The sequence below is a fragment of the Schistocerca gregaria genome, chromosome 3 (genome assembly GCF_023897955.1).
Source record: "Schistocerca gregaria isolate iqSchGreg1 chromosome 3, iqSchGreg1.2, whole genome shotgun sequence".
In the NCBI taxonomy this organism is placed as follows: domain Eukaryota; kingdom Metazoa; phylum Arthropoda; class Insecta; order Orthoptera; family Acrididae; genus Schistocerca; species Schistocerca gregaria.
The window spans coordinates 594,469,800-594,497,503 of NC_064922.1; the positions used below are offsets into that span (position 1 = coordinate 594,469,800).

At 42.8% G+C, this 27,704-nt stretch overlaps 1 protein-coding gene across 18 annotated transcripts in view; it reads right to left on the reverse strand.

The window, feature by feature from the left end:
• The window catches only part of LOC126356275 (liprin-beta-1), a 299,230-nt gene that overhangs the window by 112,219 nt on the left and 159,307 nt on the right, over positions 1-27,704 (reverse strand). For 5 of the 18 annotated variants that reach the window (XM_050007133.1, XM_050007136.1, XM_050007144.1 and 2 more), the window contains exon 2: positions 55-201. The exons of 3 other annotated variants lie outside the window; for them this stretch is intronic. In XM_050007133.1, coding sequence (XP_049863090.1) covers positions 55-201 — 147 coding nt within the window. Of the gene's footprint in view, positions 1-54; positions 202-596; positions 3,353-3,380; positions 4,120-27,704 lie in introns of those variants that run through there. 10 more of the 18 variants (XM_050007130.1, XM_050007127.1, XM_050007129.1 and 7 more) reach the window with 7 other exon arrangements.

Genomic DNA, 27,704 nt, shown 5'->3' on the forward strand with positions numbered 1-27,704 from the left:
AGTGTTACAAGCAAGGAATGATTTTGTATTTCACACATGAGTTAAATGGCCCACCTTGGTGGGACTGCTTCTGTTTGTCTTCGTCAGAAGAGCATGAGGATGAAAGTTCTGAGGACGAGCTGGAATGGGAAGAGTCTGAATGTGACTGTCCAGCTCCACACTTGAGTGTAGACTCATCGTCTGGGCTTGAGTCATCGCCACCTGGTAGCATCAAAAACCACTAAGTACGTTTTCAAATAATCTCTTACTATTACTAAATTACTGGCCTTTTCCTAACATCCTACCACTTCTGAAATAGTTTTCATGATAATTAATAAAACTGTTGTACAAGTCTACTTCCAATGGTACAGGGAATTCTAATCTCTTCAACAACTGCATGTGGTGCAGAGCTGAATAATTTCTGACGTCGAAATAAATAATTATTACACATACCATACATAAAACATTTCGAGCAGAAAGTACTTTAGTTACGGTAGTGGACTGTAAATTAGGAACTGTGATACACTTTAGAGCATAGAAACAGAGAAAAACAAGGGCAATTAAATATATTAACACATTTTTCGATATAATGGGAAATAACAAGAAATTTTGTTTACATGGTGCAGGCATCAAACTGTGGATAAACTGATGTGCCCACCTCCCCCCTCTTCACCCCCCCCCCCCCCTCGAAAAAAAAAATCCATAAACAAAAACGTTGCGTGGTGCAAGCGAGTAACACAATTGCAACAACTGTCAAATTCCAAATACAAATGTCTCTCTTATTCTTCATGGAAATATATCTTAAATACGATGAATCACTGGAATGGTTGACGCTGAAAACCAAAGGTGTGGTACAAACCCATTTTTGTATACATAAATGCACAAATGGCTGGATGAAGACCTCCTTTTGGTAATGCAAGCTTCTTCATCGTTCTGACCAGCAACGACTATCAGTGCACTCACAAACAAGACAGAACTCTTCGAGAGAGCTTCTTAAACCATCATATTGGCAAGGATCCAGTTAAGTTCCTGGCTGTCTCAGCCAAAGAGTAAAAGCATCTATGCCTCGTTAACGGAATTGCTTCAAAAATAATAGGCCACTTCTTAACAAAAAAAACATCGTTATATAAAATAAATGAAAGATCTGCAACACATTTTGCTTAGAGACTACATGCAGTGAACATCGTAATCAGCAAGTGATAAAAATGCATGAGAAGTGATGGGTTCAGCGCCAGCGGGAAAACCTGCCTTGACACTTCGATTTTCCAATTATAAACACTAATTTGTAAGACAAATTCCCACAACGTCAATGTTGCTGCTATGTTTAATGATATGAGCCGCGAGTGTGCAACAAGCACTCAACAGTACGCCTGGAAGAATAGGTGAGGCACGACAATGTCTAATGAAAACGTTAAAAACTAATGATTAGTAAACTTGCAAGCATTTCAACTGCTCCTTCGTGTTTCCAGCGAAACAGCAATTTATTACACGAACAATGATGGTTGGAAATGCTTGCAATTTGAACACCAAAGTCCAATAAAGCAAAAAGTGGTGAGCTCTGACTGGTGCAAATGCATGCCGTACTTGTACTTTCATTGCTACTTTGAAAAAAGGACGAGGATTTAATATCAATGTTTTTAATATTGCACTCGCACTGGCCGATTGCGTTTAACACCCGTAAATAAAATAACAAACTTCCGAATATATTAAAATTGGTCAGCACCTCACACACTGCTAGAATTAAACATTCATTGTGAAAACAACTATAGTCTAGCTATGAATTCTCAAAGTGAACACTAAAGAGTTGTGCCCGTTAATATCAAGTGATAATTATAGGTGGCTAATACGTGGACGATTCATTTCCAGCAACACACAAAACTTTATAATGTTGATTTTTCGAAGAGGAATACGAAATAAAAAGCTAGTTCCAATAATAATGTGCAGAATAATTATCTGGTTTCTAACTAGTTGCAACCAATCTGTACGACGTATCATTGTTATCTTCTTCAAAGTTTCATCAATAAATGTTGCAGCAGTGGGAGAGGTGGTACTGATACGCTTTTTTCCTCGTGAAATACATTTTGTGTGCACATGAAGTGCACTACTTCGACTCTAGTACTCTTTCGTTAAAAGGAGGGAAGTTCAAAGAGTCCCAGAAAAAGATATTTTACTACATCGACTTTGAATTGACCGTGCGCTGAGTTTCTACCACTGTCGCCGAAATTCCCTTTTTAAAAGTCGCAGTAGTGTTTTCGAAAGGAATATTTGATCAGTACGCTTTTCCTCGCCAATATGACTACGTGACTGCCTATATATGCCCGTCGTCCAAGTTGCGACGTCATTACTTCCTCAATATTTCGTAAGACGTTAGAGATATCGAAACAAATGTTTGGGTATATTGTAGTACGGAAGCCGGTGAGTATTTTCCTGTGTGATTTAACACTTGTAAGATTTCTTTTAATCTACGACGATACTGAACCTACAATGAATTATACTGTAACAAGGTTCATTTTTAAAGACATTTGACATTTCATGAAAAAGAAAACTAAAATGATATATTGCAGGTCAATGTTTCTTGCGAGACTTTTCGAAGGAAAACAAAAGCCGGCTTCATGTGGAGTCAAGGTTCTGCTGCTGTAGTCTGCAGTTTCGTTTCAGCGATGTTGGACCATGTTTACAAGGACATTAGGCTAATACATCGGAGCAGTGATGTGTTAGCAGACTTTGGATACGAAATTTACATATTTTCTTGAGAACAGCTTCAGTGTGAAGGTTACTTCTATATCTTGATTGACAAAAAGAGTAGGCCAATGAGACGGGGTACTAAAACTTTTCGTTAAATGAACGGGTTGTTCTTCCGTAACTTGCTGCTCCATGTCTATCTTCAGAGAGCAGTAGCCACACCTAACGCAAATTGTACAGTTTTGTCATGAGGTTAAAGTACTTTTTTTAATGAAAACTATAAAACAGTGGAGGGTACAAACATGTTTAGCAAGGTACATTGCACGAAAATTGTACACGGTGTTGATATATATAAGGAACATCTTATTTGATGCGAAAAATATGAGGTTTCCTTAAGATATGTATGTTGCCACGTGAAAATGGGCTTCGATTTGAAACTAGTTGTAGCAAAAGACCTCTTTCATTCAACGAAAATGTGGCTGTCTTATCGATCTGTTTCGAAACAGTCTCAGAGTTCTCACCCAATCCTCGATACTATGATAGAATAATTGAATAACTATCTAGAACGTCGTGTAGTAAAAATACTTATCCCCTGAATACTACTGTATGCCTAATGCCTCGTTTCGATATTTTAAACGGTTTAGTGAATGTTTGGGGTGATACGAGTTAGATGAGTCGAGCTCTGTCTAGAGGAATAGTCGGTGAATGTGCGAAGTGACCTCGCGCTGTAGGCGGAGGAGCAATGGGCGAAACCTGCGGTGGCGTCGGGGCCCATGCTGCGTCGCTGCCAGTCGCCTTCCGCCTTCCTGTGATCGCCGCCTTCGTCATCGCTGCTCGTTGTCAGACTGTCATCGTCGTCATCGGGACGGTCGCGGTCGTGGTCGTGGTCTCGGTCGTGTTTGGCTTCGCAAGAGCGTCGATGCACATCGGTGAGGCGCCGAGCGCGGTTGAGCGACATCGCTGGCGCAGCCGAATGCGCGCGCACTGTGCCTTCGGACATGTCCGCACACGGGCACGCTGTACCAGTTTCTCAGCGTGCGGTGTTCTTATGAGATCGCAGATCCAAGTTAGTGTGGACTGGCGCAATTCTTTTTCCTCCAGTGAAATGTGGAGGTGGGGAGGGGGGGGGGGGGGGGGTGAACTTCACAAACCGATCCAAACTAACTCGAGCGTCGTGGGGGCATTTCGCACCAGGTTAGTGAGCAACCTGGTCTCCACGCCGTTTACGAAAGCAGGGACCAGCGTCGTTACACGTGTATTTGCGCCAGCCGGCAGTTCGAGCAGTGTCGCGGAAGCGGAAAGCGAGTGGTCCGTCGAGGCGTTTCGAATGTGGCGGTGCGGCGCGAGCGTGGGCGTCGCTTGCTGTCGGGCGGCGATGACGCAAGCGATCGGCACTGATGGAGGTGACAGCGGTGGCGTGCAACGCGCGGCGGAGCGCCTTGCCGATGCCGACTGAGCAGCGTCGACCCGGCGGCTGGCCGCGAGAGCTTCCGCGCGGTTATATTTAGCGGCTCTGCCCTCTCGGTTTGAACACGCACGGGAACAACGTGCGTGACGCGGCCCGCCACAGGGCCTCCCGCTGTCCGTCGCCTGCCCCCCCCCCCCCCCCCTCCTCTCGCCCGCCCCTACCTTTAAATCGTCCTCCCACCCTACCATCAACTTTTTCTCGACTTCTGTCTCTTGTTTTACAGTCGTCATGCCGCTCCGGCCTGGGAGGCCTGCACCCAAACATCCGCCTTGCCTCACACTGAAAATACGCTACGGTCAATACAACATATCAGGGGCGGCTGGGGTAATACCGCTGTGCCGTGGAACCACTTGTATGAAAGAGAAAGACAGAGCTATACGAATTGCACATAGAACTTTGTTTCCTTGTATGTGTTCTCTGATTTGAAGTGGCACGTTAGGCCGCGCGCGCTGTTGGGGAAGTTTTCTAACGCTTGGAACCTACTCCAGATCGACACCGTCTGCGCTCGTAAGCGCTGTGTAAAAGGCCGGGCTGTTGGTTTCTACATGCTTCGGTGGAGAACAAAAAGCTAAGGTGTTCACCACGTGTTGCGCACCTGTTTTCAAAACAACAGTGTATTATTTCTCATTATGTTCGTCACGTTCGTGTAATGACGTTCTGTCCAAACATGTTTCAGTTCGCTGTTAGGTCCGGCAATTAAGAAGTATAGCAATGTGCAGTGTGTTTTCTTTAAGTGAAAATTCGGTTGACTGTGAAAGTTACAAACATGAGCAAAGTAAGTGAATTATTAAAAAACGCCATTTAGCGACAGGACTCCCAGTGAAAAATTCCGATGAAAACACTAGTTAGGCCACTACCCAATCTGAATCTGCAGCAGCAAACAAAAAACTAATGCCGTAATTCAATTCGAAAATTTACTAGAACAACCATTGTATTTGTGGCTCTGAAGAAAACAATGCTGTGTTCTGTATTCCTTGCATCTTACTTGGGGACTTGCTTACTGGTGCAAGACCGGAACAACTGTTATTAGGCGTATATGGTTCAAATGAAAGTACATGAAATGTCGCTGCGGCACGTAAATAATCTTTTGAGTTTTTCATGCTTGCGTGCCTCAGCGATACAGATACCCGTGCCGTAGGTGCAACCACAACGGAATGTCAGATCCCTTAATCGGGGAGGTAGATTAGAAAATTTAAAAGGGGAAATGGATAGGTTAAACTCAGATATAGTGGAAATTAGCGAAGTTCGGTGGCAGGAGGAACAAGACTTTTGGTCAGGCGAATACAGGGTTATAAATACAAAATCAAATAGGGGTAACGCAGGAGTAGGTTTAATATTGAATAAAAAATAGGAGTGCGGGTAAGCTACTACCAACAGCATAGTGAAGGCATTATTGCGGCCTAGATAGACACAAAGCCCATGCCTACTACAGTAGTACAAGTTTATATGCCAACTAGTTCTGCAAATGATGAAGAAATTGATGAAATGTGTGATGAGATAAAAGAAATTATTGACGTAGTGAAGGGAGACGGAAATTTAATAATCATGGGTGACTGGAATTCGAGAGTAGGAGAAGGGAGAGAAGGAAACATAGTGGGTGAATATGGAGTGGGGCTAAGAAATGAAAGAGGAAGCCGTCTGGTAGAATTTTGCACAGAGCATAACTTAATCATAGCTAACACTTGGTTCAAGAATCATGAAAGAAGGTTGTATACATGGAAAAAGCCTGGAGATACTGGAAGGTATCAGATAGATTATATAATGGTAAGACACAGATTTAGGAAACAGGTTTTAAATTCTAAGATATTTCCAGCGGCGGATCTGGACTCTAACCACAATCTATTGGTTATGAACTGTAGATTAAAACTGAAGAAACTGCAAAAAGGTGGAAATTTAAGGAGATGGGGCCTGGATAAACTGAAAGAACTAGAGGTTGTGCAGAGTTTCAGGGAGATCATAAGGGAACAACTGATAAGAATGGGGGAAAGAAATACAGTAAAAGAAGAATGGGTAGCTTTGAGGGATGAGGTAGTGAAGGCAGCACAGGATCAAATAGGTAAAAAGGCGAGGGCTAGCAGAAATCCTTGGGTAACACAAGAAATATTTCATTTAATTGATGAAAGGAAAAAATATAAAAATGCAGTAAATGAAGCACGCAAAAAGGAATACAAACGTCTCAAAATGAGATCGACAGGAAGTGCAAAATGGCTAAGCAGGAATGGCTAGAGGACGAATGTAAGGATGTAGAGGCTTATCTCACTAGGGGTAAGATAGATACTGCCTACAGGAAAGTTAAAGAGACCTTTGGAGAAAAGAAAACCACTCGTATGAATATCAAGAGCTCAGATGGAAACCCAGTTCTAAGCAAAGAAGGGAAAGCAGAAAGGTGGAAGGAGTATATAGAGGGTCTATACAAGGGCAATGTACTTGACAGCAATATTATGGAAATGGAAGAGGATGTAGATGAAGATGAAATGGGAGATATGATACTGCGTGAAGAGTTTGACACAGCACTGAAAGACCTGAGTCGAAACAAGGCCCAGGGAGTAGACAACATACAATTAGAACTACTGACAGCCTTGGGAGAGCCAGCTAAGACAAAACTCTACCATCTGGTGAACAAAGAGTATGTGACAGGCGAAATACCCTCAGACTTCAAAAAGAATATAATAATTCCAATCCCAAAGAAAGCAGGTGTTGACAGATGTGAAAATAACCGAACTATCAGTTTAATAAGTCACGGCTGCAAAATACTTACGCGAATTCTTTACAGACGAATGGAAAAACTGGTAGAAGCCGACCTCAGGGAAGATCAGTTTGGATTCCGTAGAAATGTTGGAACACGTGAGGCGATACTGACCCTACGGGTCATCTTAGAAGCTAGATTAAGAAAAGGCAAACCTATGTTTTAGCATTTGTAGACTTAGAGAAATCTTTTGACAATGTTGACTGGAATACCCTCTTCTAAATTCTGAAGGTGGCAGAGGTAAAATACAGGAAGCGAAAGGCTATTTAAAATTTGTACAGAAGCCAGATGGCAGGTATAAGAGTCGAGGGGCATGAAAGGGAAGCATGGGTTGTAGCTTATCCCCGATGTTATTGAATCTGTGTATTGAACAGGCAGTAAAGGAAACAAAGGAGCAGAAATTAAAATCCATGGAGAAGAAATAAAAACTTTGCGGTTCGCCAATGACATTGTAATTCTGTCGGAGACAGCAAAAGACTTGGAAGAGCAGTTCAACGGAATGGACAGTGTCTTGAGAGGAGGGTATAAGATGAACATCGACAAAACTAAAACGAGGATAATGGAATGTATACGAGTTAGCTCGGGTGATACTGAGGGAATTAGATTAGGAAATGAGACACTTAAAGTAGTAATGGAGTTTAGCTATTTGGGGAGCAAAATAATTGATGATGGTCGAAGTAGAGAGGATATAAAATGTAGACTGGCAATGGCAAGGAAAGCGTTTCTGAAAAAGAGAAATTTGGAGTTTAGAGAAGAAGAGAAGAAGCTTTCGAAATGTGGTGCTACAGAAGAATGCTAAAGATTAGATGGGTAGATCACATAACTCGTGAGGAGGTACTGAATAGAATTGGGGAGGAGCTTGTGGCATAACTTGACTAGAATAAGGGATCGTTCGGTAGGACATCTTCTGAGGCATCAAGGGATTACCAATTTAGTATTGGACGGCAACGTAGAGGGTAAAAATCGTAGAGGGAGACCAAGAGATGAACACACTAAGCAGATTCAGAAGGATGCAGGCTGCAGTACGTACTGGGAGATAAAGCAGCTTGCACAGGATAGAGTAGCATGGAAAGCTGCACCAAACCAGTCTCAGGACTGAAGACCACAACAACAGACAAACAATAAACAGTAGAAAGGAACAGGCATAGACTGTTCAGGCGCGATCTATACCGGCAACTTGAGCAACCATAACTTCAAAACACCTTCTACTTATGACTGTCACGTAAAAGTGTCTGCACATTCCCTTTGAGGAGTGAATAATCCCGCGGTCGATATGTGCGCGCGCGCATATTTCGTGGGCGTGAGAGAGATTTTCGGAGTGCTGTTACGTTTTATTGCTCATGCAGACATGAGAAAAAGATAGCTAAAGCAACACCCGCCCCCTCTTCTCTCTCTCTCTCTCTCTCTCTCTCTCTCTCTCTCTCTCTCTCTCGAAATCCAGTAATATATAAAACTCTTGCTGTGCGTAAGAAGAGAGCCGTTGTAATAATAAGTGATTTTTTTATTTACTGTATTTTGTACCGCCAATGGAATGCCTTTGCGGCCGCCACTGCAACAAAGGTCATCCTGTGGACAACATCGCTCTAACTCTCGAAATTATTTTACACTCTTGGCATATATAAGGTCTTGCAAAACTATTACCGGTGGTAAAAAGTGTCTGAAAGAGAAAAACGAGCGATGGTATGCAGGTTTCAGAAAATAATCGCAAACGTCACCAACACTATATCTATCTGTCCGTCATCCATTAGGCAACAAATAGCTCACAAGTAACACAAGCGAACCTAGGAAACAGCTCACAAACATCCTAACACTAAAGTCTTGAAATTTAGATATGGTTAGAATTATGATGTATTACTGATATCAGAATGATCGTCCGGCTCGAAACCTGTTGGGACATGTTAAAAACTATAGGAAAAGTACATGTGTGGTAAATTATTAGCTGTTTTGTGATTGGCTTGGCACTGGGAAACTTACTTTTCATTGTACAGCCAATAAGGCAGCTGAAAATTAGTGCGTCATCATTCCGTGTATCATGCACGTGTCTGCAAGAAAAGTTTGTCTTCCTTAATCAATAAGACGCCACGCAAAGTGTGTACGGGGTGTATCACCTAAAACTTATTGACCGAATTTAAAAATTTAAAAAGCTGTCATGATCTATTCATTGAGAGAAGAATCCTATGTTAAACGATTAAGTATTACTATGAAACTGTGTGTACACTGAGAGAAATCAAGCGATAGCGATCTGCAAATACGCACATGACGATAGTATCGCGTACGGGAGGTATAAAACGGCAGTGCAATAACGAAGCTGTCATTTCTAGTCAAGTGAATCATGTGAAAAGTTTTCCGACGTGATTATGGCAGCACGACGGGAATTAACAGACTTTGAACGCGGAATGGAATTTGGAGATAGATGCATGGGATTTTCCATTTCGAAAATCGTTAGGGAATTCAGTGTTTCGAGATCCACAGAGCTAAGAGTGTGCCGAGAATACCAAATTTTAGGCACCGTAGTAGGCGACGGCCTTCACTTAACCATTTCGTGAGCCGTGGCAAACATGCTTCCCACTACAATGAACTCGCTCCTAGTCCCCTGGGAATCACAGTTCCCACCTCTGTACGATGCTACAACCTAGTGAACAGTATAGGGTACTACTTCCAAGTTCCCGCCGTTTCTGCTGTACCTTCGAGCAGAGGCATTTTATAGCTGAGTGTTGCTCAGTAGAGGAGCCTTTCAGTGCTGTTTGCGTTGGCATTTTATGATTTTTTCCCTCAAAGCTATAGTATAAGGTAAATACCTCTGATTTACCCAAATTTATGAATGAAAATGTAAAATTTGAACGAGGAGAATTCCAGTTTGAAACAAAAGCAGCCATTTCTGAAGTAAAATGGATGTTAACCGTCCAGTCACTTTCCTGCCCTCAATTCATGACCCATGAGAAACAGCCACAATGAAAAGGAAAAACAAGGATGGTACTAGTACAGAGATTTCTTGTCCTGAAGATGTGGCACAATACAACAAAATAATGGGTGGTGTCGATAAATTTGATCAACTACGAGAAAGGTATGCTATTGGCAGACGTTCTGTAAAATGGTGGCACAGAATATTTTATTTTCTGGTGGACGTTGCTGCAGTGAACATTTTTGTCCTGTGGAAAATAAGTAAAAGAGAAAGTGGACAGCATGATCAGCTCACATACAGGATCGATCTAGCCAGACAATTGATCGCTGGCTTCTCATCGCAAAAAAAGGCGTGGACAAATACCTGTCTTTCTGCCAAAAGGGGTAAAGTACCTGAAGATTTTCGTCATGTGGCTGTATGGGAGCATCAACCCATTTTAGGAGAAACCTACTGGACGTGCCGTCATTGTAGTACCAAAGCTGCGGAAAAGAGCAATTGCTGTGTTTGTACATATTGTCAAATACCACTTTGCCATGTTTCAGAAAATTTCATGGCAAGTAATTGTGAACAATCATTGTAACAAGAGAAGTAAATTTATCAAATAAATATGACATATATTCAAAAAGTTTTTTTGTCATTAACTCCAACGAAGGGCAGTGGGAAGAATACTTCCCACCTTGTTGTGTGACCTGACTTTCACAGTTGTGGCAAATTTGATATTCTGTATGATAAATATACCTATCTGTTAACTACTATCTGCTCTCCATTCATTAAAAAAAACTGCTCAATAATTTTGCGTACGAAAGGGTTAAAGACCAAGAGCAGCGGCGTTTTATTTAGAGTTGACAGTGCCAACAGGCTAACAGACAAGGAACAATGTCTGAAATGACCGCCCAAATTAATGTGGGCGTATGACGAATGCATCCGTTATGAAAGTGCGGCGAAACTTAGTGTTAATGGACTATGGTAGCAGACGACCGATGCGAGTGCCTCTGCTAAAAGCACATCACCTTCAGCGCCTCTCCTGGATTCGTGACCATAACCGTTGGATCCTAACTACTGGAAAACCGTAGCCTGGTGAGATGAGCCCCGTTTTCAAGTTGTCAGTAATGCATTGTGCACGCTGGTGGTGGCTCCATAAGGGTGTGAGCTGTGTTCAAATGGACTGGGTCCTCCGATCCAGCTGAATCGACCACTGATTGGCAATAGCTATGTTCAGCTACTTGGAGACCATTTGCAGCCATTCGGACTTCATGTTACCAACCAAGGATGGAATTTTTATGGCCGACAATGCGCCGTGTCACCGGGCCACAGTTGTCCACGATTGGTTTGAAGTACACTCTGGACAATTCGGACGAACTACATGACCACCTAGATCACCCGACATGAATCCCATCGAACATTTATGGAACATAATCGAGAGGTCAGTTCGTGTACAAAATCCTGCACCGCACCGACAACATTTTCGGAATTATGGACGGCTATAGAGAGATCCCTGCAAAGGATTTCTTCCAACGACTTGTTGAGTCCATGCCACGTCGAGTTGCTGGACTATATCGGGCAAAAGGAGAACCGACACGATGTTAGGAGGTACCTCACAACTTTTGTCATCTCAGTGTATGACCTGTGGCAGCGTAACTCACAGCGTGCAAATACCTAGACTATACTCATCCAGTATTACGGAATCAGAGCACTTAGAGATTTTCGGTAAACATCATACATAATTTCAAACCCTTACGAAACTTCTTTTTGCTGGCACCTGGCAAACCCCCCCCCCCCCCCCCTCACAAAATGATAAAAGGAAAAAAAAGTTCATCCCTCACTACATTATCGCTGTTCATGTAATAAAACTGCCGCATGAGGCATGATGTTTTAATTTACTGCTTCTTTATTACTAACTCTACTCGCAACACTTTTGCAGATAGCGTCCATACATACCACACATTGTAACCGCAGAATTATACCATTGTAAAATGCACAGTTCAGGATATGAGCCATGAACACTGAGACGAGAGAAAAACTAGCCTTTGCTTGAAACGAAACGCAAATTACCCAGATAATACTCATCCAGTGTTTGATAATGAAAGCAACTGGCGACTTCCAATAAACTTCGAGTGTAATTTCAAACCTTTTCTGAACTTTTTCTCTCTTATATGCTTAACGTCAAATATTCAACACGCTATCTCACTTGTAAAGTAATCATAAATTTGTATCTGTTTTATACATGAGAATTCCATTCTTCTTACTGGAAACAAAGATACAGGGTAATTTAAAATTATTACATGACTTTACATCTATCTTCGCTGACATTACACTTAGGCACGGTCGGCCGCGGTGACCGAGCGGTTCTAGTCACTCAGTCCGGAACCGCGCGACTGCTATGGTCGCAGGTTCGAATCCTGCCTCGGGCATGGATGTGTGTGATGTCCTTAGGTTAGTTAGGTTTAAGTAGTTCTAAGTTCTAGGGGACTGATGACCACGGAAGTTAAGTCCCGTAGTGCTCAGAGCCACTAGAACTTAAGCACGTGAACTCACCATCTCTCAGGAGAAGCACTACCTCTAGATATCTATCAGCCCATAGAATAACAACAATACTATCTGTTCGGGCATATGAAAGCACATTCCTGCTCTCTCTATGTGGTAAGGAAGGTGTATGCTGTAGCAGCGTGATGTGATGCGGTGTTTAAGAGACGGGATTCGTGAGTGGAAGTAGTGTGGTTTACGTCCCAGTTCCAACTACATGATTTAGGTTTTCCTTTGTTCCCCTAAATACATTAATGGGAATGTTTGACGGCATTTTTTTTTCTTTTTAATGACTTTGGCGATTTTCTTCGCCATTCTTTCCAGGTGAAATCTAGAGCTTCGTACCGTCTTCTGATGGACATGAAATCCTAAACTTCCTTTCTTTATATTGTAGTTTGAGAAACGTGGTGTCTTACCGACCGATCTTAGCAGGAATGTGCTTTCATATGCCCGAACTGATAGTATTATTGTTATTCTATGGGCTGATAGATATCTAGAGGTAGTGCTTCTCCTGAGTTAGTAATATCGATGGACGTACAAACATTTACGAGACAAATGAAGCTTCTATAATATGAGAATGGACGCAAGGGCTGAGCCAAATGTAGGTGTAGGTATACTCTGTTCCTCTGCAGCCCTCACGAAGCAATGAGGAAAGTCAGTAAAGAGTTACAGGCACTAACATCCAAACAGTGAGGAAATTTCTGTCAAAGCAATTACTTTGAATGCCGCGCAAAATGAGACTGATGAACTGGAAATTAAAGCTCCAGTAATTAGGTATCCTTTCATCATGAGTTATAAGTGACTGAATAAGAGTGTATCACAAGGAATGATTATGAATCATGAGATGTCATTTTATTTATCTGGAAACGTCAATAGGCAAATACAAGATGTGAAACAGTGTGTGAATTCTTCCAATGAACTTTCGTCTATGACAAAGTTCACAATCCTCCAATTTGAGGAACGCCGATAATAACCTGAGAGATCACTTCAAATACGTTGCCAGAGTTCAGGGACTTTTGAAAAGTCCGTGCAAAGTCCAAGAGATGGCACCACCGGCGCGTATTGAGGTCATGTTTAGTTAGTAGCATCTTTGGAAAGAACGCACACCAAGTTTCAGCCATATTGGTCTATTTCTTTGTGTTTGGAATTCGTATGAATCAAGGAAGTTGAGTGACTGTCAAAAAATGGACGTAAAAGAATTTCGTGTGAGGGTTAAACATTACTTCAAGAAAGCCAAAATTCCTCGGGAGACTAAAGAGAAGCTTGATAAACATTACGGTGACTCTGCACATTCGACTAGAATAGTTTATAAGTGGTTTCAAAATTTTTGGATTGGCCATGTGGGCACAAGCGATGCTGAGCGTTCTGGAAGCCCTGTGGAGGTTACGACTTCAGAAATCATTGATAAAATCCATGATATGGTGATGGACGACAGGAGAGTTAACGTGCGTGAGATTGCTAGCGCTGTGGGCATCTCGAACGAACGGGTACACAATATCTTGAATAAACATTTAGTCATGAGAAAGCTATCCGCAACATGGGTTCCGCGATTGCTCACGCTTGACGCTGAAACGGAATCGTGTGAAGTGTTGCAAGTATTGTTTGCAGCTGTTCAGGAAGAATCCGCAGGACTTTAAGCGTCGTTTTGTCACTGTGGATGAAACATGGATACATTATTATACACCTGAGACCAAACAACAACCTAAACAATGGGTTATCCAGGAAGAATCTGCACCAAAAAAGGTGAAGACTATTCCTTCGGCTGGAAAGTTTGTGGCGGCTGTCTTTTAGGATTCGCAAGGGATAATCCTCATCGACTATCTGGAAAAGGGTAAAACTATTACAGGTGCATATTATTCATCATTATTGGACCGTTTGAAAACCGAGCTGCAAGAAAAACGCCGGCGATTGGACCGCAAAAAGTACTTTTTCATTGCGACAATGCACCAGCACACACCTCAACAGTTCGCAAAATTAAAGGAAATAGGATTCCAACTCGTTTCACATCCCCCCTAGTCTCCAGATTTAGCTCCCTCGGACTACTATTTGTTCTCCAATTTGAAGAAATGGCTGGCGGGACAAGGATTTTATTGAAACGAGGAGGTGATTGTTGCAGCTAATAGCTATTTTGAAGACTTGGGCAATTCCTATTATTCGGAAGGGTTCAACAAATTAGAACAGCGTTGGACGAAGTGTATAAGTCTAAAAGGAGACTATGTCGAAAAATAAAAAAGGTTTATCCCAAACACGTAAGTAGTTTTTATTTTTGCACGGACTTTTCAAAGGCTCCTCGTACTACCGCACACGGCCAGAATACGTCAAACAGCCTCGACGTACGTTGTATACCAGTGCTGTTTTTCTGGGGGAACGCTGGGGATGCGTACCCCTAAACTTTTTCGTCGACAAAGTATTTTTTTTACGATGTTGAGAACTTGGAAAAGTGCCAAAGATTTATTTCACGGACGTAAATTATTTATTTCATTTTTTCGTGTTGGTAATTGCAATACGAACGATACCAGTGCAGTTTTTGGTGGGAAAATCGATGTCATTGACTGTTTCGAGAATTTCGAAGCTGCGGCAACTGTTCTCGACAAATGAATCGCTGACAGCCAGTTCGACAAGCATATAGTGCCTTCGCCCGCTAATAGTGGGCGATGGTATTGCTAAACGGATATGCGTACGCTCAAATGGCATGCTTCATTCGAGGTGATGTAAACTGAAGTGTTCGATACCACTTTCTCTTGTATGTTTGTGTGTTTCTCGGTATCGCCTGCTTCATTTGAGCTGTAAAATCAACTGAAGAGTCCGATACCATTTTATTTGTAGTTCGACATGTTGCTGAAGTCATGGCTAAAAGCAGACGGGTGGTATCCCATTCTTCAGTTATAATTAATTTTCGCTGCATTACATCCCATGTCGGAGTACCCTCAAACGTTTTCTTTTTTAAAAAAGCACTTTATAACATATACAGCTTATAATGTGTTCCACGAACATAAGTACAAAATTTTAAAACTTCTCTCTTTGACCTTAATTACCCGTGAAAATGTGGCCTTATGAAATGAATGAATCTGGGCATGAAAATTTTTTAGCGCGATATCGTAATGCAGTAATCTGAAAAATACAGTGAAGCAGTCTGGTGTATAATATCGGCGATCTGAAGGCAGTAGCACTGTTTTGAAAACGAGAAGAGCTTGCCGTGGACATAAATTACAGGTTCACTTTCTTCAGTGTGGTAAGGGCTTGGAAAGTGGTCAGTTGATGAGTGGAAGGTGGTACTCGTATTTCAAAGAGTCTAAAACACTTTGTGAAGCACAACACACTTTTATATAACCGACAGTAAAGTTTATAAGTACTGAATTTTCTACCATTGTCAGCGACATTTTGCAGCTCTGTAAAGTAAAACTAAGTACCAGAAGATATCTATCAACTAGTACAATTTTTTTCTGAAATGAATGTATTTTCTCCGGGCTATAACGAGATCAGACAATATACAATACATACCGGGAGAGGGCGCAGCTTGAATGGTCTAGCGTGTACTGAAAGCCGTAAAAGGTCCTTTGCCGGCAATATTATAAGTAGGATGTCATGGCTAGGGTGTTAAAACACTAGTGCTCTTGAAGAAACAGTTAGTCACGAATAAAACACAAAATGTTACAAAATAAGTTGGTATTGCACAGTGAGCTATTATGTCATGGAGTGAGGTGACGCACTGGTTGAGACGCTGAGCTCATATACGGAAAGAGCAGGATTCAAGAAGTCGTCCGCCCTTCCAGATTTACAAAGAAGCCTTTCATTAGTGACAAATTCAGATAGCTGCAACTGGAATTCGCCCAACCTTTTTCTAATTAAAAAAAATAGGAAAAAACTACGTCGTGTGATCTGTGGGGAAACACGCTCTTCATGACTGAACGCAAATAAAACGTATTTGGTTCCAATGCACGCCAGCTGGTGTGGAAACTGTCAATGGAGAACTGCTCACAAAAAATTTTTGTGCCCACGGTGAAGCACAGAGAGCAGGCTCTCATCCAAGTGGTGTTACTGGGGTCATGATCCCTTCTCCCCCCCCCCCCCCCCCCCACCTCCCAAAGGAAATACGTCAGTAACACTGTCCTAACCACTGATGAAAACAAACAAGTTATTAGGATTATCTCAAAATATTTTTACATATTTAATTATTATTATTAAAACGCTACGCATTTGTGGTACGTTAAATGTGGAGTGTGACGGCAAATTATGTTTTGTTATACACTGAAGAGCCAAAGAAACTGCTACAGCTTCCTAATATCGTGTAGGGTCTCCGCGAGCACGCAGTAGTGCCGCAACACGACGCGGCATGGGCTGGCCTAATGTCTGACGTAGTGCTGGAGGGAACTGACACCATGAATCCTGCAGGGCTGTCCATAAATCCGTAAGAAGAGAGGGGGGTGGAGATCTCTTTTGAACGGAGATCTCTTTTGAACAGCACGTTGCAAGGCATCCCAGATATGCTCAATAATGTTCATGTCTGCTGACATGCAGGGCCCATGGATTCATGACGTTGTCTCCACACCCGTACACGTCCATCCGCTCGATACAATTTGAAACGAGACTTGTTCGACCAGGGAACATTATTGCAGTCATCAACAGTCCAATTTCGGTGTTGATGGGCCCAGTCGAGGCGCAAAGTTTTGTGTTGTGCAGTCATCAAGGGTACGCGAGCAGGCCTTCGGCTCCGAAAGCCCATATCCATGATGTTTCGTTGACTGGTTCGCATGCTGACACTGGTTGATGGTCCAGCACTGAAATCTGCAGCAATTTACGGAAGGTTTGCACTTATGTCACGTTGAACGATTCTCTTCAGTCGTCGTTGGTCCCGTTCTTGCAGGATCTTTTTCCGGCCGCAGCGAAGTCGGAGATTTGATTTTTTACCGGACTCCCGATATTCACAGTACTATTGTGAAATGTTCGTACTGGGAAATCCCCACTTCATCGCTACCTCGGAGATGCTATGTCCTATCGCTCGTGCGTCGACTCACCACGTTCAAACTCACATAACTCTTGATAACGTGCCACTGTAACAGCGCAGCAACTGCGCCAGACCGCAGCACCGTATTCTGCCTGTTTACGTATCTCTGTATTTGAATACGCATGTCTACATCATTTTCTTTGGCGCTTCAGTGTATTTTGCATTCTGACTAAGTAAGACAGTCTGTCGCGGAACACCAGGAGATTCGTGCTGGCGTGTACTGATGAAAATCTGAATTTTCAGGAGCATTTTATTAGGCACACTGTGAAGCTGAACATTTATGGCGTTTTATTGCATTGGCTGCAGAGTTTCCACGTGTGAACATAGTCTGCGGGCTATTTCAAGCTGCATGATCATAAGACATGGGACACTACTTTGTATACAATTCTGAGGAGCACACACTGACTATCTCCACTTTGCAGTTCGTAACAACTAAATGATGTGATTTGCAGAAAAGCCGAAGTACCGTAGACAGTAAACAGCAGAGAAAGGTTGCAGTGACGTCTTCACTCTGGATCAATCCCACGTTTGGCAACAGGCACTGTCTAAGCATCTGCTGCACCTAAATTTACAATTCAAACTGCGTAGCCCGCCTGACGCAGAGTTTGCATGTGCTTCTCTCCGTTACGTTTCCGGGTAAAATTGCAGACCTCGACGCAATGTTCCCAGGCGTGAGTACATATATCTCTGGTGATGGTGATCCGTCCATCGAATGAAGATGTTAAGTTCGTTAGATCCTTGAGACTGAGAGGTGTAGAAATTACATAAATTCAGAACAAACTGGTGGAAGGAGGGGGACTCTTTAACTTCAGTCTAAGAAGTCCATATAGTGTGTATGCTCGTAAAAGGAACTTCTGCACACAAACTACGACAGAGAGCAAACCAGCATCTACGAACGTACATTTCAACCAGCCCATCTAATCCCGAACGCATTCTACCCAAATTATTTAAATTAAGACACGAGACAGGGGATGGCTGGAAACAGCTCCCAGACACTAACAGAAATTTTAAATGTGTGTGTCTCACTGTACATATAGAATCTTCCCACTTTTCTTTAACCGCTACAATTCACCCATCAGTGTTACGTAGGCGGTGCTAAATTCTGGTTGATTACGTGCTGCCGGCCGGAGCGACCGAGCAGTTCTAGGCGCTACAGTCTGGAACCGCCCGACCGCTGAGGTCGCAGGTTCGAATCCTGCCTCGGGCATGGATGTGTGTGATGTCCTTAGACTAGTTAGGTTTAAGTAGTTCTAAGTCCTAGGGAACTGATGACCACAGCAGTTAAGTCCCATAGTGCTCAGAGCCATTTGATTATGTGCTTTTATGTTGTTAATCTCTTGTGAAACGTGCATCATCTGATAAAACAATACATAGTACATTTAGAAATGCTTACACACTGTGTGGTGGTGGCGGCAGAGCTTGGTCTGTATTTATGACAAGTATCCTCAGATTGACCATTCCTTTCGTGCATTTCGGAACGGCATCAACAGCTCGGAGACAGATAGATCATCACTCAGTGGTGTGTTCTTCGCAGTAAATTTACTCAATGCAAAAAGAGGGACTAAATTATAACGTCCCGTCGTCGATAAGCTCATTAGAGACGGAGCATAAGCTCAGATAGAGGATATTATGAGGAACGAAGTTGGCTGTGCTCTTTTAAGGGAACCATTCTGGCATTTACTTTTAGTGATTTAGGGCAATCAGGGAAAATGTAAATCTGAATGGTCGGACGGAGATTTGAATCACCGACCTACCGATATTGAGTCCAGTGTCTTACCACTACACAGCATCACTTGGTCAAGCACAGGGAAGCGAACGAGTTTTACACTTCGTCAAAAAGGCTGCGGCTACAGGCGAGGATGAAAACAATTTGGAGTCGCGGTCTTCCATCGTCTTCATGGTCAGCAGCACGTGGTCTTGGGGTTAGCGGGTTCAATTCCCGGCTGGGTTGTGGCTGTTCGGGACTGGGTGTGCGTGTGTTGTCATCATCATCAATAAAAAGACTCGCAGCAAGTGGCCGAAATGCCCAGAATGGGGATTTCGATCACAAATGCCATACGCACACTTCATCGACTTTGTAACAACAAATAATGTTTGAGAGATGGGATGAATATAAACAGTAAGCAATATTTAAACTTAAAAGAAAACAAAATAATAAAACACGCTGCTGTTCATTAGAATATTCCTGACAAAGTGTGACCTATCTGTACTTGTCAAAACAACTACGAACTTTAAACTGAAAATCACATATCGTGATTCGATGATTGATTGTCACAGTAGGGGCTAAATCTTGATACTGACCTAGGATTTTTCTGCTCATTTATCACTCCTTTTACCCATGGCCGGTCTTCGTTAGTGTAAAATGTAGGAGCCAGCCGCGGTGGCCGAGCGGTTGTAGCCGCTTCAGTCCGGAACCGCGCGACTCCTACGGTCGCAGGTTCGAATCCTGCCTAGGGCATGGATGTGTGTGATGTCCTTAGGTTAGTTAGGTTTACGTAGTTCTAAGTTCTAGTGGACTGATGATCTCAGATGTTAAGTCCCATAGTGCTCAGAGCCATTTGAACCATTTGTAAAATGCATCGTATTTCGAAGTCCATATTACTTATTGTAGCCTCCAATAAATTGCTACGGCAGGTTACCAGTCTATCACTTCCAATGAGACCATTTCTAGTGAAGCATAGCAACATTTGGGTTACACCTTTAATGGGCTCTCATGAGATTCAATGTAACGTTACATCAGCTGCCATTTAATTCATATCTGAATTACTGAAGATATGCAAAGACTTTTCTGTACAAGGGAAATACACTCCTGGAAATGGAAAAAAGAACACATTGACACCGGTGTGTCAGACCCACCATACTTGCTCCGGACACTGCGAGAGGGCTGTACAAGCAATGATCACACGCACGGCACAGCGGACACACCAGGAACCGCGGTGTTGGCCGTCGAATGGCGCTAGCTGCGCAGCATTTGTGCACCGCCGCCGTCACTGTCAGCCAGTTTGCCGTGGCATACGGGGCTCCATCGCAGTCTTTAACACTGGTAGCATGCCGCGACAGCGTGGACGTGAACCGTATGTGCAGTTGACGGACTTTGAGCGAGGGCGTATAGTGGGCATGCGGGAGGCCGGGTGGACGTACCGCCGAATTGCTCAACACGTGGGGCGTGAGGTCTCCACAGTACATCGATGTTGTCGCCAGTGGTCGGCGGAAGGTGCACGTGCCCGTCGACCTGTGACCGGACCGCAGCGACGCACGGATGCACGCCAAGACCGTAGGATCCTACGCAGTGCCGTAGGGGACCGCACCGCCACTTCCCAGCAAATTAGGGACACTGTTGCTCCTGGGGTATCGGCGAGGACCATTCGCAACCGTCTCCATGAAGCTGGGCTTCGGTCCTGCACACCGTTAGGCCGTCTTCCGCTCACGCCCCAACATCGTGCAGCCCGCCTCCAGTGGTGTCGCGACAGGCGTGAATGGAGGGACGAATGGAGACGTGTCGTCTTCAGCGATGAGAGTTGCTTCTGCCTTGGTGCCAATGATGTTCGTATGCGTGTTTGGCGCCGTGCAGGTGAGCGCCACAATCAGGACTGCATACGACCGAGGCACACAGGGCCAACACCCGGCATCATGGTGTGGGGAGCGATCTCCTACATTGGCCGTACACCTCTGGTGATCGTCGAGGGGACACTGAATAGTGCACGGTACATCCAGACCGTCATCGAACCCATCGTTCTACCATTCCTAGACCGGCAAGGGAACTTGCTGTTCCAACAGGACAATGCACGTCCGCATGTATCCCTTGCCACCCAATGTGCTCTAGAAGGTGTAAGTCAACTACCCTGGCCAGCAAGATCTCCGGATCTGTCCCCCATTGAGCATGTTTGGGACTGGATGAAGCGTCGTCTCACGCGGTCTGCACGTCCAGCACGAACGCTGGTCCAACTGAGGCGCCAGGTGGAAATAGCATGGCAAGCCGTTCCACAGGACTACATCCAGCATCTCTACGATCGCCTCCATGGGAGAATAGCAGCCTGCATTGCTGCGAAAGGTGGATATACACTGTACTAGTGCCGACATTGTGCATGCTCTGTTGCCTGTGTCTATGTGCCTGTGGTTCTGTCAGTGTGATCATGTGATGTATCTGACCCTAGGAATGTGTCAATAAAGTTTCCCCTTCCTGGGACAATGAATTCACGGTGTTCTTATTTCAATTTCCAGGAGTGTAGTTCGGGAAAAACATCCCCGTGATCGCAGTGAACGGCCAATACTATCTCGCACCTGTTTGTCATTGACTCCATGCCAATATTGAAAAATTCTTGGGTCAAGTCTCCTACCAGGCATCCTAATGTGGTTCACAGTAATTACCCAAAAGATTTCTGGAGAATACACAACAAGGCCGTGGGCATTCTCCTTGGTCATCATTGTTGCACTATACGCGGCTTCAATGTTGAAAATAAATGTCAGGCTTATCTTCTTTCCCTTCTTCCATTCTTCACGAACAACACTCTGCATCTCTGGTGCAGTTGCAGGACTGTAAAACGTCTTCAAGCAAATTCTAAAACATGCTCAGCAGCATTACACTGCGAGAAGCATGTTGAAAACCTAAATGATGTCCTAACCTGGCAGCATATCTTCCGTTAACTGACCTCCAAAGGAACGACCACTGATACACTCTCATCAGACGAGTGCTTTAATTATCAGACATTGATCGATGTAGTCGAGGTAATGTGCTGTCTTCAAAATGTATTGCTAATAAAATTAGTACTAAAAAAGTAATGAATGAAAACGTCATGTCCGATGTGGCAGTTTTACTGCATGAACAACGAATATGTAATAATCGATAACCATTTTTCCTTTTCATCATTTTGTGGGGGTACAAGCGAGAGAAAGTTTCGTAAAGGTTTGAAATCACGTGTAAAGTTTGTTGGAAAGTTGCTACGTGCCCTCGTTCTTAAATAGTGGATGAATAAAGGCTGGCAATTTAGACTGCCTCAAGACACATACACAGTTTCTAACTATAATAATTTTCTCAGTGTGTTAAACCTTTAACATAAGATTGCAGCATTTTAAATTTTTAAATTCGTCTAGTAATTATATGAAATGCTGAAAAGCAAATTTTTGTTGCCCCTAGAAGCCATTACATAGGCAACCTGCAACCGATGTCATGTGCAATCAACCGGGTTAATCGTTTTGTAATGTAGGTTATTATTATTGTTATAACTTATTTATTGGTAAAATAAGTCTTTATTTAAAGACATAACGCTTTATAAGTTACATTATAAAAATACGCAGCCCTTGCAGTGTTATTTAGATGGTTAATTAGTACACTGTCTTATCACGACTCTCTGTTGACAGAAAAACAATTCTCAACTTCTTTTTGGAAAATGCTTTAACTGAAGTAACTCAGCGTTATGCCAAGAGAAACGACCTCTAAATCTGTACTCTTTTGCCTAAGCTCATTTATCTCTTTTCCCACAACTTCCAATTGTTGGCACAAACAGGCAATACCGCATTTACAGCATTGTTTGTTTTCATAGTTAATGTTTCCTTTATTAGTAGTTTTTCATTTGCTGGTAATACATTTACCTACAAAATCTCGTCTACTTCTTTACGGAAACTTCGTTTTCATATTCGGATATTTCTCCAATTATTAGGCTCATAATTAGATCAATTCTGGTGTAGGAGAAGGACAATTAGAGTAACATCAGGCTTTAGCTTGTGTTCAAGTGAAAATGAATCGGCAGGTTTACGGGCGTTTATTCTTTTTTGTTCTCAGGAATTACACGAAACTGTATTCCTATTTTTTGTTCGTTGTCCATGGCGATAAGTACAACTCGCGATTGCACAGCGAACCATTATTTTTCACTTTAAAAAATTCAAAATATACTCGCAAAACCCCCTTAATAAACTGGTGTCTAGAATAACTCGGCACTTATTTGTCAATCGTGGATGATGCTGTTACATACAGAGCAGTCGCAGCGACAGAAAATTGTAGCAAAATGCGGGAAAAAATTGTGGAGGATCGACGCTTAGTGCAACCTCCACATAAATAACGAACACTACAAGCAGTCATATCCATTAAACTACCCTGTATTCACCCAAAAATGCAATGAAGTGACAACACACTATTTTTGGCAGCGGCGCTTGCACGGTTGGCTCTGATATTTAAGCGTCGCAGCATGCACGCACCCAGTGTACCATGTTTATCCTAGTACCGGTGAAAGCGATCGCCGTCTAATGTCGCAGTACTAGATAAGTCACATCCAACTAATCACGCCAATTCAATGCTAGACAATAACCAGAGAGCAGCTACAACATTCAGGACCACTATTTCGCAATAGGGTAGAGAAGCCATAGTTCAAAAAGTACAGGGTGTCCAACAAGCCTCCGTACCCCTTAAGAAAACGTAAGAGGAAGCCTGTGCCGCCATCGCTCAGTTAACTGAACATTCCCCAATGAAATCTATTCACAAAAGTACAACCGAACGTCCTGTGCCACGGTCAACAACGCAGGCTCATATTATAAAAGATATGATTTAAACTGGTGTTTGCGAAGAAACTTTTTAACCTGTTGTCCTTTGTACTATCCCCATTACGTGCAAAAGATCATTTATTTCGCTAAATTGGGACTGGACTGCATCTACATCAGTACCATGAAATCAGCTTACACTTTTGATACACCCCCCCCCCCCCCTTTGCTGTTGAATTTGTGCATAGTGCCTGGGACGATTGACTGTCGGTAGGCTATCTTGTTGCTGTTGTGTGTTCAGTCCAAAGACTGGTTTGATGCAGCTATCCACACTATTCTACACTACGGAAAGATCATCATCGCTGCATAACTGCCGCAACCTGCTTGCTGTCTTGCTCTCCCCTCTCCCTCTATAATTACCTCCCCCCCCCCTCATGTCCCTTCATTATCAAATCGATTCTTCCTCTGGCTGTGCCCTATTAATCGATCCCTTCTTTCAGTCACCTTGTGTCATAACTTTCTTTTCTCCCCAGTTTGATTCCATTTCTCTTCATCAGTTACCTGATCTACCAATGTAATCTTCACCATTCATCTACAGACGGCGTCATCATCCGGGAACAAGTTCACGATGCTTCTGACGTTACCCATCATACAGGGTGATTCACTTGTCACTACCTATCAGTTTTCTGCAACCCCTTGAGAAATCAAGTGCGAGATTTTCATATTATATCACTCTCTATGAGCAAGCTATAGGCCCTACAGAAAAAATGAACAGAATCTTTTTGTTGGAAATTTAATATAGTTAAATTTTGTACTGTGATGTGTTTTTGCTGGAGATCACTGTTTTCGAGTTGTTCAAGAAAAACGCGTGTGATGGTAATTTTTGTATGTTTTTCTTGAATAATTCAACAACTGCAGCCTCTAGCGAAAACGTATCCCAGTACAAAATATTACTACATTAAAAATGTCAAGTTCATTTTTTCCTTAGCTGGTCGTAGCAAGCGAGAGAATACGAAAATCTAATTCGTGGTATTTTAAGGCGTTGCAGGTTGCATAAAACCCAGCGGTAGGGGCACCTGAATCACCTGTATAAAATCTCGTGAACCGGGACGACAAGAGCCTTTCGAACGAAGCTGTGCCATACATGACGCTTGGTTAAAAGTGAGACGTCCTGCGGGCAAATCCATCAATAATTAACAACCCAGTGCCGATACAATCGTGTTTCCTGTCGATGCACTGTCGTCGGGGAAGCTGTCATTATCTGTTTAAATCAGTGCGCCCCCCGCCCCACTCAACACAGACAAGTAAATTGTTACCGTAGTCACGAATCCAGCGTCCCCTGCTTTATTAGGATCGGAAATTGTTCCACAGAAGCACTTAGGCTGATCTTCATAAATCGTCGGCATTCATCTAAAATATCAATGCCACTGTTACACGATGATTAATCAAAGTGGTGTCATTAGTGCACGTGTGAAACGCTTTCACCAAATAGGCAGACCAACAGTTAACAACACCTTTGCTTCAGAAATGCTAACTCAATTGACTGAAAGCTGCTGATAATTCCTATTCACAACGCGATTAAATCGCTTTATGTACTCAACGTACCTGTGAGTGAAATAGAGAAAGCTAACCGCCCTTTTATTTTCGTATAGCTATCGTGCACATCACGACGTATACCACCAGCCCAGTTTTATTCCTGGCGTATAAGTGCGGTGGCGGCTTGAACAAACAACTTCACTGTAAAAATCAGTGTGCATTCAAACAGTCAGTTCTGAAATGGCAGTGTTAGTAGTAGGCTAAGGTGTCCACGTTTTTGCGTCGCAAACCGCAGTTTAGCAACATCTGTCAGTCAGGAGTTCAAGTCGTGCTACAGAATGTTTGAAGAAGAGGAAACTGTGTCTTACAGTCCTTGACACTTGACATCTGAACAAAAACAACAAGTGCACGCCTGCCAGGACTTGACTGAAATGCAAAACACGGAAAATTCTTTCCTGGAATAAATTACCACGGGTGAAGAAAATTGGTATTGTCAATACAAACCTACCACAAAACGATGGGGCGCAGAAATTCACATGAGAAATAACCGCATTGAGGCCAATGTGATGTCCCAAAGAACTGTGTTTTTCTCAAGGGGGGAGGTGGGGGGGGGGGGGGAGAAGGCTATTAGAACACGCGAAGCATTAAAACCACTGTCTTAAAATTTCTCTGTTTCCTATTAATCCAGTGATCACTATAAGGGACTCCAATGTGTAAAGGAAAGGATAGTGCCGATAGCCATAAAAAATGAAAATGACAACACTTTTGATTGTTAGATGTTGTTATCGTTATTCATAACGCCTCTAAGCTCTGGTTGCCCTCCCCAGAAAGTTTTTTGTAGCTATAAGAAATCTCTAAGATTTTTTAAAAAGGATTTGTATCATTAATTACTGGCTTTAAATATTACGAAACTGAGCATTTTGCGCCCTACAAAAGCAGAAAAGATAGTCTCCTATGTCCATATTATATTATATATGAGTCACAATTGGAATTGATCAAGCCATACTAATACCTGAGTGTAACAATTTGTTGGGAGATGAAATGGAATGATCAAGTGAGCTTAATCGTAGTTTAAGCATGTGGCAGACTTCGATTCATTGGTAGTGTACTGGAAAAATGCAATGTTACTTACAAAACACAGGGGCGACTCATTCTAGAATCTTGCTGAATTGTGTGGGACCCATTCCAGACAGGAATAACAGGGTTACTGACAGTATACAAAGAAAAGTCACCAGTTTATCTGACTCGTGGGAGAGTGTCAAGGGAATGATGATAAGGTGAAGTGGCCGACGCTGGAAGGAGGACGCCAACTACCCCGCGAAAGCCCACTGTCAAAGTTTCAAGAACCAGTGCTGAATGAGGAATCTAGTAATATATTACAGCCCCCCGCGCATCGCTCTCGCGGGGACAACGAAGACGCTATTGGAGTAATTAGAACGCGTGCAGAAGCATTTAACCGTAATAAGTGATACGGTTGGTAGTGCCGTCTGCTAAGCACTTCACAATGATCTGCAGTGTGTAATGCAGATGTCGAGAACCACCTCGATACACGTTAGCGAGTTGCCCAAGTCTGTGTTCAACCTTTTAAGTCTTCGGCACGTGGACCTTGCATTCGAGTGTCAACATTGAGAGTGACGAGTTCACGCTGCTGAACGATCAGAAACGAGCGGCTTGTGAGTATGGTACGAGTGCCTCAACGTGGTGGACAGTATACGCGATCGTAGGGCACAGCGTAGCAGCTTTATGTTCTCGAATCACACTGTTCACGAAATGGAAGGGCGTAAAATTCCTAGGTTAACTATAAAAAACGCACATTCCCTCCTTTGTCCAAATGTTAGTTATGTTGATCTGTCTATAGTATTTGTAAATAAAAACTTCAGTATCTATAAAATGTTACACGGCAAAAAGGAAAATACCAAGACCAGTCAATGAGGAAATTTTCATAACAAATAGTGCGATGCAGATGTGCAACAGTTCTCCACATAAGATAAAGAAATTATTTTATCATTCTCACTTCTTAGTAAAACCATAAGGTCATTCATACTCGATCACTGTTCCTACTCTGCTGCACAATCTTTAGAATGTCTGAAATATAAGACTTGACACAAGAAAGTACAAAATACTTGTATATTACTGCATGTAGTGCAAGCTGTCTTGTAGGTAAAACAAATCGAATAAACTCGCTTCTCAGATAGAGAACTTATATTTACGTAACACCGAATACTACAGAATATACTTCTGTTAAATTAATAAGAAAGTATCAAAATCTCTTAGAAAATGCGAAGGTGAGTAAAAAATTATTTGGATATAGTGAGATGCGAACCAGCAACACGTCATTCATTACCTTACAACTCTGTGTCTCTACTCATTACACTACACTGACGATGTGTAG